At 39.0% G+C, this 12,886-nt stretch overlaps 1 protein-coding gene across 1 annotated transcript in view; it reads right to left on the bottom strand.

Moving 5' to 3' along the window:
• Positions 1–615: 615 nt before the first annotated feature.
• The window catches only part of Gxylt1 (glucoside xylosyltransferase 1), a 33,290-nt gene continuing 21,019 nt past the window's right edge, over positions 616–12,886 (bottom strand). Inside the window, exons 4-7 of the mRNA XM_013018721.1 lie at positions 10,705–10,956; positions 7,959–8,082; positions 7,476–7,648; positions 616–1,920 (exon numbers count right to left, since the gene is read on the bottom strand). Coding sequence (XP_012874175.1) covers positions 1,759–1,920; positions 7,476–7,648; positions 7,959–8,082; positions 10,705–10,956 — 711 coding nt within the window. The 3' untranslated portion in view covers positions 616–1,758. The remainder of the gene's footprint in view (positions 1,921–7,475; positions 7,649–7,958; positions 8,083–10,704; positions 10,957–12,886) is intronic.

Below are 12,886 nucleotides of genomic sequence, written 5' to 3'. Positions count from 1 at the left end.
TGGTTATTAACTTCTCTTTTGGTGGGGGAAAGGGTATCAACTTCTACTTCACCTTTTTAAAGCTTCTCTCAGTCTGTCTCTGGTTGAAACACAGAGGACAGTGCCATGCTCTCATCACTTCATCCTATATACTCCATGCTCACACTGGGTACTGGGTCTCACAAAGCCAGATGTTACAGTGTTCACATGACTGATATTTTACTTCATGATTTCCTCTTGTCCAGTTAAGCATTAAACAGCCAAGATGGAATAAGAAGGCAACCATGCAGAACTGGTAAGCCATGTGCCCTAGCGTACATGCTAAGTAGCAGAATGTAGAACTATCGCAGGTTAAGAATGGCAATACAGGTAATCCTTTTCTCATCTTCAAGATGTAAAAACCTTGTCTTTAGGGAAGATAGCCAGGTGCTGGTGGCTCATACCCATAAACCTAGCTACTCAGGAGGCTGAGATCTAAGGATGGTGGTTCCCATGCCAGCCTGGGCAAGAAAATCTGAGAGACTCTTATCTCCAATAAACTACTCAAAAGAGCCAGAGTGGCACTGTGACTCAAGAGGAAGAGCACTTGCCTCAAGCAAAAGAAGCTCAGGGATAGTGCCCAGGCCTAGAGTTCAAGCCCCGAGACCAACGACAACAAAAAAACACCTAAGAAGGTATGCACACTACCCTAATAAAAACAACTATAATTCTGTGTAAAAGACTTCTTGATCCAAGTATCCACTGAAGATGTCTAACTTGAAGTAAAGCTCTATATATTTGCTTCTTCAAAAAATGTCTTGTAAAGCCATTTTGAGGTAGAAGAAAAGTCTAAATGGACCTCTTTTTTCTATGCTGGCAAAATTAAACTTTCTGGTCACAGAAGTACTTAGCTATGCTTTTGGTCCATTGCATTTCCCATTCCCACTAGGGCTTCTCATTTATTATCAACACAGTATAGTTTGCTTCCAGAATGCCCAGCAAAATTTTTAAATTTTTTCACTTATAGTGATTTAGAAACAAAGTTCCAAAATATCCTAGAGCTGTGTTTTGGCAAGACAGTTTGACACATACAAAATGAAAACATTGTATTTCTCAACACACACACACACACACACACACACACACACACACACACACACACACACACACATGCCTCAAAGTGTTTACCTGTTTCTTTTCTCATACAGCTCAATTTTTTTTAATGTGCAGCTTACTTAAAATCTAAAAATAAATTTAAACACGATTGTCACAAAAATATCGTAGAAGAGAGATGAAATGTATAAGGGTACACATAGATTGTCAATGGTTACATTGGTTATATCACATTTCTTGAAAACAGAACTTTTCTGCTCCTGTAAACAACTTTTTCCCACATGTGTAAAGTGAGGTTAGTGCTGACATCATTATTGCTATACTCACAGTTTGAATGTCTCCATTGTGTATGAGGTACATTTTCTCCATCCATACACACACACCGCTCTTACTCACTCAAGAGTAGGAGCCCACACAGCTACAGGCTACAACCACTCAATGTTTTCAACACTGGAATGACAGGAAGTCATGCTACAAATATCAGAGATCAAATGTCTTCTGGTTGGAGACCCAGATTTTAACTTATTCTTCATTACATGAATAGACTGCTCTGTTAACTTCTTCAGGAAAGTAAGGTTACTCAGAAGATAAACAATCTCATGCTAAATACTTCATCCAAGAATACTCCTTCCCATTTGTCCTCTGACACTTCACTGTTTTAGCCACTGAATTTAGCAGCCACCAGAGTCACCTTTCCTCTCCAGGTCTGTCATAGCGTTCTCTTATGCTCTTCGCTAGTTGTTTGATAAACACTCTGTAAATTTTCCCACAGTATGTATGCACTGTCTTCTGTAGTTCCAGTTCTAAAGGCTCTAATAAGGAACGAACATCATCATCTTCAAAGGAACACTAGAGAAAGAAAACAAAAAGGCAAAGAAACATATAAAAATTACCTAAATGATTTCTTCAATCAGTTTAGTATTAACAATCTCCATATCTAAATATCTAAAAATAAAATGCTCAAAAAAATCACAATTTGAAGATAGCTTTGGTAGAAAAGTCTGTGAGACTCTTATCTCCAATTAACTATCATTAAAAAAAAAAAAAAACACGCCAGAAGTGGAGGTATGGCTCAAGCGGTAGAGCCCTAGCCTTAAGCAAAAAAGCTAAGTAAGCCTCAGTACCAACACACAGACAGGCCACTTCACTTGGAAGTTATGTCTGTGGAAAATGCTAAATCACAAAAGAAACTCATAATCTGAAACTAAGAGCTGCAAGGGACCCTATGGGATACTTCCTGCAGATACTTTGCAGGAAGCCAGTCTTCCAAGAGTACCAGGTGCCCGTGGCAAATGCCTAAAACCCTAGCTACTCAGGAGGCTGAGATCTGAGGATCATGGTTTAAAGCCAACCTGGGCAGTAAAGTCTGTGAGTCTTTTATCTCCAAATAACCACCAAAAGAGCTGGATGTAGAGCTGTGGCTCAAGTGATAGAGTGCTAGACTTGAACAAAAAAGCTCAGAGACACCACCGAGGCCCTGAGTTCAAGCCTGAGGACTGGTACATACACACAGACAAGCACATTGAGTCTCTTGATATGGGATGTTTTCTGAGATAAAAACAAAACCATATCTCAAGAATTAGGCCTCCAAACATCAAGATTCTCCTATCCTCACCTCCTAAATGATGAGATTACAGGCATGTGCCACCCTACTCTGGTGTGAGATCTTTCTCTTTTAAAACACTGCAAGAACAAACTTGCATGTTTTGTTGGAGGCTGTGCCTTTACCTGACTGCTCCTTTCCTTTGGGACCTGGTATTCATCAGCCTGACAGCTGGGGCAGAGGTCAACTCCTCAGACAAGCCATTCTCACACAGTTCATTGTCACATAAACCTTTTGGAAGGTCATACTTTATAACTAAGGCTGTTAGTTAAAACTGGGAGTAAGTAAATTGTAAGGCTGTGATGATCACAATTAGGCACTCAGGAATTCTCAAGCAGCTGAAGTTGTATGAAAAACACAGCAGAAGAGCAGTTCAGCATCCAGCAAAACCTGAGTGTTGAACACATACACACACACAAACACACAGAGGTACTGTGGTAGAGAATATTCAAGGCTCCTTTGCAAAGACAGCTATGCAAATATAAGCAGAGTATGAAGTAAAACAAAATAACACAGGAACACAAGGAAACATAGTAATTCAGAATGAAATACATGAAGCAGAAAATACCCTACAGAGCCATAAAATGTTGTTCTGTTTTTAATTTGTAGTTTTTAAACTTAATATTTTTATTTACTGAGCAACTAATATTTAACCAATATGTATAGACTGTAAGAACTGATTTGCTGACAAAAATCGCTATGCATTTTAAAAATAGCTTACATCCTTTGTAATTCATACCATTTATTGTATTCTCTGGTTATGACTAAGTTTCTTCTGAAAACTGAATAAATAGCCTTGTATGAATGCAATTCTTTAAAAAATTACACTTCTCATTGAATTATAGATAAGAAATAAACCAAGAGCATTATAAAAGACTGATTAAATTCATTAAGCTGAAAAATGAATAGATATAAGCTGTAGTTAATATAGACCCAAAACAAACACCAAAAATCATTAATTCAGTATTCGAAACCATTTTAAAAATAAGTTCTATTGTTTTTAAATCAAGTACAATTAATCACCTTAAAACTTACTCAGATTTTAAAAGGCATGTAATTCTAAGCCAAAACAGGGAGAAAAATCAGAAATGCTTCACTAATAACAGATATTTTAAAATGCTCAAAAAGAAACAATCTTATTTTTATAGGAACGCATTTCTTTTCTTTTTTTTTTATTTTATTTGGAATGCATTTCTTTTCTATCCTGCAGTCTCAGAACCCCAAAAGTACTTTTCTTCATTTTTATCACCTTCTGAAAACCCCTAATAAAGCAACGTTAAAATATGATATTAATTTCTGAAGGCATACAAGGCCTGTTACATTAAAATGAAAATCAACATAAATGTGTAATTCTTCAGTGAGTATAGTTATATCATGATAACCTGATTTACTTAATAACTTTATCTGTCAAGTTTATAAGACAAGAAACTTAGCAATTATTCCACAAAAATATCAGCCTACAATGCTGAGTATTTCTGGTCTACTGCTGAGTCCAGAAACCCTGATCTTGGGAGAAAACAATTCCTTCTCAAGGTGGGCCATCCCATCAACATAGTTTACCATCCACTTCCATTCCAGCCACCAAAACCTTCATCTCTCACTTGACAATGCCAGGTCTCTCTTTGGACCTTTGCCCGGCCTCGCAACCTTTCTCTCAGTCCAACTAGCTCATTCATCTAGCAAATGCTTACTCATTCTTTGGGCCCATTTCAAATAGCACCCTTCCAACAGGGCTTTCCCTAACCTGTCAAGGCAAATCTTCAAAACTCTTTTTCTAGTGAAGTCTCTCTCATAATCACTTACAGTGTCTTTATTTGTACTACTCTCAATGAGACTATACTGTATACTAGTTCCAGGTTTTCATTAGCAAAAAATGTCAACCCAGCAGAGGAGTCATCAGCTCTTCTGACCCCAAACCCTTAGGCCAAACTAACATTTCTATTGTTGTGTTTACTCTTCACATCTACTAACATTAAGCAATCTAGCTGAAGAGAACACATGTGAGGTGAGTGGCCCTATATGCTTCTCGCTGGACAGCAGTGAATTAACTGACTGCTCCCTTGGATTTGTCCTAAGTCAGGGCCAGAAACAGACAAAGCTCTGGTTCAAGTGTCCAGCTAGAGGTTTTGAGGTGTAATTATTCCCCCTATTAACTGACTGTAATCATACAAAAATTTTCTTGTAAAAACAAGAAGAGAGAGAACAGACACTAGGGTGAGGAGAGAGGAGCAGTGTAATTGTTTCTAAAATCATTACAAAGTAAATGCTTAAAAGAAAACGATTTCAGCTGGGCGCTGGTGGCTCACACCTGTAATTGTAGGTACTCAGAAGGCTGAGATCTGAGGATCATGCTTCAAAGCCAGCCCAGGCAGGAAAGTCCATGAGACCTTTATCTCCAATTAACCACCAGAAAAACCCTAAGTGGCACTGTGGCTCAAAGTGGTAGAGCACTAGCCTTGAGGAGCTCACGGACAGTGCCCAGGCCCAGAGTTCAAGAGAGGGAAAGGGAGCAAGAGAGAGTGAGAGAGCGAGAGCGAGAGCAAGAGAGATTTCACAACAGAGTAGGGTGGAACATGCCTGTAATCTCATCATTTAGGAGGTGAAGACAGGAGAATCATGATGTTAGGGCCAGCTAGGGCTATACAAGAAAACATTCTCTCAAAACAAAGAGAAAGCCCTATTTATAAGTACAACAAATGAACAAACACAGAAAATAGTTAACAAATTTAAGGCATGTCCAAAACGTGTAAGAAAGCTGTAAAACATGTCTAAAAACCTTTTTTTCTCCATTACAGTATCTCAGCACCATTGTTTTAGTCTGTATTCTCTGCTGCTTTAATAAATGTATATAGGTAGTTTATAAAGAAGAGGATTATTAGCTCACAGCCCTCAAAATCCAACATGTTCCAGTACGTGGTAGGCTTCTAGGGCAGAAAGTGGAAGAGAAGCAGGCACATGCCCAAGAGGGCCTAGAGGAGGTGCCCAGCTCACTTTGTAACAGCCTACTCTCAATAACTATTCCCAATGGAACTCTATGAATCCCTTTATGGGAATGAAACCCCTTCACCTTAATTTCTTCTCAGAAGTCCCACTACCTGTTAAATTTAACAATTAACTTTCCACATGAGTACCAGGATTTGAACTCAGCCTCATGCACTCTCAACTTGCTTCCCCTATGGCTGGTGGTCTACCACTTAAATCCTTCCTCCAACCTGGCTTTTTGCTGACTGTTTTAGAGACTGACTCTCACAGACTTGTCTGCCTGGGCTGGCCTCAAAACATGATCTTCTAGGTCTCAGCCTCCTGTGTGCCATGAGCAACCGACTCCAAGATGAGTTTTCTTTCTTTCTTTCTTTTTTTTTTGGTCGGTCGTGGGGCTTGAACTCTGGGCCTGGGCACTGTCCCTTACCTCTTCAGCTCAAGGCAAGCTCTCTTTTGGTTTTCCAGTGTTTTATTGGAGATAAGAGTCTCACAGACTTTCCTGCCCGGGCTGGTTTTGAACCACAATCTCAGATCTCAGGCTCCTGAGTAGCTAGGATTACAGGCGTGAGCCACCGGTACCCGGCTCAACATGAGTTTTCATGGAGATAAAGTACATCCAGCCCATGATATTAGTCCCTGACTTAATATGAATTAAAATAAATAAATAAAAATAAAATAAAATTATCAAGATGATTTTTACAACACATCTAAGGAAATACACAATAGCTAGGATATTACTAAAAAAGATAAGCCATAAAGAGGGAATGGCCCTACCAGATATTAAAACATAAGAGAAAGCCGTTACAACTAGCATTGTAACAACCAATGGGAAAAACAGAAAATGCAGAAATTACTCCTGGGTAAATGGCTCACATTTATAATCCTAGCAACTAAGAAGTAAAGATCACTTTGAGAAAGAACCAACTCAGAATACAAGACTTAGTAGAGAAGTTTTTATAAGAAGCGAAGGGTTTACATGATTTTAGACTATCCCCACCCACTGCTTACTACATAAAAGGGCAAACTAGATGAAATTCTTTGCATTATTTTTGCAAACCCTCCACAAACTTGCAAGGATTTTTCAAATAAAAAGTTCCTCCACAGTATGGAAGACATAACATCACATATGGATGATCAGAAGCAGGCTAACCTGAACTAATCAAAAGAAAGAGGCCAAAATAAAAAATACAAAACAAGAAAGACAGACAGACAGACAGGAAGGAAGGAAGGAAGGAAGGAAGGAAGGAAGGAAGGAAGGAAGGAAGGAAGGAAGGAAGGAAGGAAGGAAGGAAGGAAGGAAGGAAGGAAGGAAGGAAGGAAGGAAGGAAGGAAGGAAGGAAGGAAGGAAGGAAGGAAGGAAGGAGGAAGGAAAAGAAAAAGGTAGGGTGGAGGGGCTCTATTCTCAAAAAATAAAAGAAGAAAAAGAAAAAGGGTAGAGGGGCTCTATTCTCAAAGAAAAAGCCTAAGAAATGATTTATTATCCAAGAATTGTAGAGGCAGAGATGGTAACAGATTTTAAGTACCAATATTACATTTTCTGAGCTTAGTATCTATATTGTGACTGATAAGAGAATGTTGTTATTTTTACAAAACCCACCAAAGCATTTAGGGATAAAAGTAATGCATGCAACAACAAATAATTCAGAAGAGTATACAATGTAGAAAGAGAACAATAAAGCCAACAGGGCAAATTGTTAGTGACTGATGAAACTAAGTAAAAGATTTGTAGAAATTCTTTGCATTATTTTTGCAAACCCTCCATAAGCTTGCAAGGCGTTTCAAATAAAAAGTTAGAAAAAGAAAAAAAAGGCAAGCTTACATTTCTTAGGGCTTCATAAACAGCTCTGAACGCTGGCTGCTTCTCATCATGGTAGACGCCCCTGTTCCCATGAAGAATGGAGATTCCTCCTTCCTCGGCTTCCAGACAATTGCTCCCATATATACAGTGATCCGGTCGATAATTCCAGTGACACGGAAAAACAAAAAGGCTTTCTACATGAAGAAAAATCAAACAATGAAGCACCTATTCCTTATTCTAGAAAACTTAACATTTTGTAAAATTGTAATGTATAAATATAGCTTTGACAGAATAAGACTTAATTAAGACAGCAGAAAATATTCTCTGGCTTTACATTTTTTCTAACTAAATCATTATTTGAGGGAAGACTTACTCTGTCTCAAATGTAAATAGTGACAATCATCAGTATAAGCCAAGTCAAATGAATGAGTCTTCCTTTCTGACTAATTATTGTTTATGATTGTTTCTACAAATGCCAAGGACAAAAGGAATTTACATGATTACCTGGATTATGAAAAAACATGATATTCAATAGGTCTTGATCACCCCAGGTGATGTTTAGCTTGTATTTTTTAAGCAGTGGCATAAGTATGTCTCCCCATTGGAGCCGTACAGTTGTCATATCATTCTGTTGATAAAAACATCCAAGAGTCTCAGAATTTCAAGTTCACATTCCTCCCTTAACAAATCTCACAGAAGCACAAGAAGAAATGTAAACTCCTTTTGTTATTCAGAATACTAAAAGTGAAAAGCATAATACATAACAAAAGAGCCAGGCACTAGTGCCTCACACAAACAATCCTAGCTACTCAGGAGGCTGAGATTTGATGATTATGGTTAAAAGCAAGCCCAGGCAGAAAGTCTGTGAGTCTCTTGTCTCCAGTTAACCACCAGAAAACCTGAGTGGAGCTGTGGATCAAAGTGGTAAAGCAAAACATCTCAAGGACAGAGTTCAAGCCCCCTGACTGACCAAAATAAAAAAAGGATAACAAAGAATCTGAAGCTACATTTAATAGCGAAAAAGCTACGAGGCAACAAAGAAAGGGAAAGTAGCAATTGGTGCTACATCTTCATTTTAAGATGTATGTTGAGAACATGAGACAATCTTAGTACAGTGTACTACTATAATTTTCTATTGTCTCATTATTATTGTTAATCTTCTCCTGGTCCCAATTACAAACTGAACTCAGCTCTGCCTGTAGTTTGGTATGCCCCAAACTTCCAGGTATCCACTTAAGGGTCTTGGTTATCAATCCTTTTCTTATTCCTCATAAAATCAGTAATGCACAAAAGAAAGTTTAGAGATTACTTCAACTCCTACATCTCTATCAGTAGCTAACTTAAAACATGCCACAGGGATGGGAAGGTGGCTCAGTGGTACAGTGCATGCATGAGGCCTTGGGTTCCATTCCTCAGCACCACATAAGCAGAAAAAGCCAGAGTGGTGTTGTGGCTCAAGTGGTAGAGCTAGCATTGAGCTGAAGAGCTGAGGGACAGTTCCCAGGCCTAGTGTTCAAGCCCCAGGACTGGCAAAAATAAATAAATAAAAAGGAAAAACCACAAACAAAAGGATAAGAGGAGAGGCAAAAACTACTGAGGTATTTAAGAATGGCATATAGTTAAAAAAGCTAAGTAAAAAAGTAGAATAGACTATACAGACAGTTATATAGCTATTTTTTTAACTTTTAAAATCCAAATGGTGTTAAATTATCTCTATGGTTTTATGCAACACTAAACTTCTCATAATTCTACAAATTTCCATGCAGTTATTGAGAAATATTATTTCTTAGTAGATAATCTTATAGCACCATCTTCTGGTATAATATTACCAAGCATAGTCTAATAATCAGAAAATAAGAAAATCATGTTAGGCTGGTTTTTACTTGGTCAAACTTTTATGACCTATGCGATGTTAAAATTTAGAATGCAACAACAAACTAGAGAATTGTTAAGCAAGAATAGCTATTACTTAACACTCATAACACAATCAATTCTGGAAGAAAAAACTGAATTAAAACCAAGATTTGCAAAGGTTCAAAGAATGAGTTTATTAAAACAAGGTTCACCTAGTCATTAGGATGCAAGGGCCGCTGGAATGCTGATACTCAGCGATGGTGGCTATGTGTGGCTACCCCTCAATCATTTAGCCCTTCTAAATGGTGAGGATTTAAGCAGGTATGTAGGGGAATTTTAATTACTATTGTAATTATGTAAATTCTGATCCACCACACAAAAAATATAACAAATACAGACTCCTAGGACATAGTATCCCTTAATGTCTAATATACTTTTAATAGACATTCGGAAATGCACACTGAAGAGAAAGCCAACAGTGGGTGTTTGCCCAGGAGTCACATTTGTTTTTATCTACTGTTTACAATCTGTCTGTTAAGTTTCCAGATCTGTGCTAAATACTTTAGATGGATGACTTCCAAATTAATTCGGGTAAATCAGCTTTCTATTCTTCTGTTGTGAAAGTTGACAATGAGAGCTAACTAGATGGTCAGCAGTTAAGCATTTTGCAGGAGGCAAAGCTACACATAAACCAGTCTGACCACCACCCCAATCAATGCCTTCCAACTGACCACATCCAGGTAATCCCATGGTAGATAGTAAAGCATAGAGACAAATTCAGAATGCAATCAGTGAATTTACTGTCACTTCCACTGACCCTGCAGTTTGAAAGATTAGAAACAAGATCATTTTAAGTTAACTTCCAACACAGCATTATAAGAGCCAACATCGATATGTGCAAGCCCGTCTTAACTCACATAGTCCTCACTGAATCACCAAAACTTGAAAACATTACTATTGTTATCATTCCACTTTACGGATGTACAAAATTAAGCCTGCTTATAGCCCAAGCCTAATCAAGTTCACTGAACTACCAAAAAGGTAAGGCAGGTACGGTTGGAAGCAAACCAACAGGCTGGAAAATCTACAGTCTGATCCATGGGTCTGCTGTCCTAAGACAGTGCATAATTTAGACTCAACTATTCTGTGTATGTGTGACTACTTCTTGCATTAATACCCCAGAGGGGTGAGGTTCACTACTTGTACAGATTTCACTTCCTGGCTGTGATGCCATTTGGTTTGAGTTATGCTAATGAGTTGCAAAGAGAATACTATAAACACGCTTTTCTTCACATAAAATTCTGAATAATTTAGCCCAAACTTTAACAGAACACCAAATTGAAAAGCAATTTCAAGAAAAGAAACAATAACCAACTACTTTTACCTAGCAACTCACCTTGAAATACTTCCTTCTCATTCGAGTCATGTTCATCAACATGACCCCAGAGTTCACTCCAGTTTTCCCATAGTATGGGTGTCTAGCAAAGCGATTGTACCATCCTATTCGAGGCTCCTCATGTTCTGGTGCCATTGCAGCAATTTGTGTGGAATTAAATTTCTTCAGTAAAGACCAAATATCATCAACAGGTCGTAAAAAGAGGATATCAGTGTCAACATACAATAGGGAGTCAACTTCTTTCAGGATTAACTATGAGGAGAGAAGATAATTCAAACATTACTCCTAGTTTAAAAAAAAACAAAACACACTTTACTCACAAACAAGACCAGCAATACTAACAGTTAGGAGAATCAGAGCATTATCTTCAAAGATCAGGAAGGAAGCAGTTTACATAATGGATAATAACGTTTAAGAGTGGATTCGGGGGGCTGGGAAGTTGGCTCAGTGGTAGAGAGCTTGCCTTGCATGCATGAGGCCCTGGGTTCAATTGCTCAGCACCACATAGGCAGAAAAAAGCCAGAAGTGACGTTGTGGCTCAAGTAGTAGAGTGCTAGCATTGAGCTGAAGAGCTGAGGGACAGCGCCCAGGCCCAGAGTTCAGGCCCCAAAACCAGGGAGGGGGAGAGAAGAGGTGGATTCCTATCTTGAACACTAATTTCCTGAGATAACTGAAGAGTTAAGCCAACACTAAGGAAGACTTTCTGAACTTGTTCCCTCAGCCTATAATACTGGCACTTTTCCAGCACCAACTAGTAAGTAGAAGAGCTAAACTGGAACCCAAACCACAGGTTGTAAACTTATCAAGAGAAATCCACATTTGGCAACAGTAGAGTGACTTGTCATAGGTGAATCTGGCCACATAGCACTTTTTAAATCTTTAAATTTTTAGCATTTAACATTTAATATGTGGATAATTTTTTTTTTTGGTCCGGTCGTGGGGCCTGAACTCTGGGCCTGGGCGCTGTCCCTCAGCTCTTCAGCTCCGGGTGAGCACTCTACCACTTGAGCCACAGCGCCACTTCCGGCTTTTTTCTTTTTGCTTATGTGGTGCTGAGGAATCAAACCCAGGGCCTCGAGCATGCAAGGCAAGCGCTCTACCACTGAGCCACCTTCCCAGCCCGTGGATAATTTTTTTTATTCTGCCTTATCCATAAACTCCAGAATCAGACTCCTGTGAATTTACATTTGATTAGGCTCACCTAAACTTTTTTTTTTTTTTTTTAGTGCTTTGTCCAGGGCTTGAACTCAGGGTCTGAATACTATCCTTGAGTTTTTGTGCTTTTATCATTTGAATCACTTCTTGCTTTTTGGTGGTTAACTGGAGATAAGACTCTCATGGACTAGCAGGACACCAGAAGCTCATACCTGTAATCCTAGTTACTCAGGAGGATGATATCTGAGGATTGAGATTTGAAGCCAGAAAAGTCCCTGTGAGATTCTTATTACCAATTAACCACTCAAAAACCAGAGTGGCACTGTAACTCAAGTGATAGAGCTGGCTTTGAGCACAAATAGGCTCAAGGACAGCACCCAGACCCTGAGTTCAAGGCCCACAACCAATTTTAAAAAAAAAGAAGAGTGTCAAGGGCTTTTCTGTCCTCACTGACTTCAAACCCTGATCCTCAGATCTTAGCCTCCTGAGAAGCTAGGAATGTAAGTGTGAGCCACTGGTTCCTTGCTTATACCTAAACTTTTCTAGTTAAGAATAAAATGAGAACAAAAGCTTCATTCTTGATCTGCTAATTTTTCTAATCTTTATTATTGCTTTCTACAGCAGAAAGAAGACTTAAGAAAGATACTAGGACAGGGCTGGGAAGGTGGCTCAGTGGTAGACCGCTTGCCTTGCATGCCTGAGGCCCTGGGTTCAATTCCTCAGCACCACATAAGCAAAAAGTAAAAAATCGGAAGTGGCGCTGTGGCTCAAGTGGTAGAGTGCTAGCCTTGAGCTGAAGAGCTGAGGGACAGCGCCCAGGCCCAGAGTTCAAGCTCCACGACCGGACCCAAAAAAAAAAAGAAAGATACTAGGACAAATTTTTTTTTGTCAGTTGTGGAGCCTGAACTATAGACCTGGGTACTGTCCCTGAGCTCTTCAGCTCAAGGCTAGCGCTCTACCACTTGAGCCACAGTGCCACTTCTGGCTTTTTCTGCTTATGTGGTGCTGAGGAATGGAACCCAGGGCC

The sequence above is a fragment of the Dipodomys ordii genome, unplaced genomic scaffold, assembly GCF_000151885.1.
Source record: "Dipodomys ordii isolate 6190 unplaced genomic scaffold, Dord_2.0 Scaffold42, whole genome shotgun sequence".
Taxonomy (NCBI): Eukaryota; Metazoa; Chordata; class Mammalia; order Rodentia; family Heteromyidae; genus Dipodomys; species Dipodomys ordii.
Note: the sequence above shows the minus strand (reverse complement) of the source record. Positions and strands in the feature narration are given on the sequence as shown.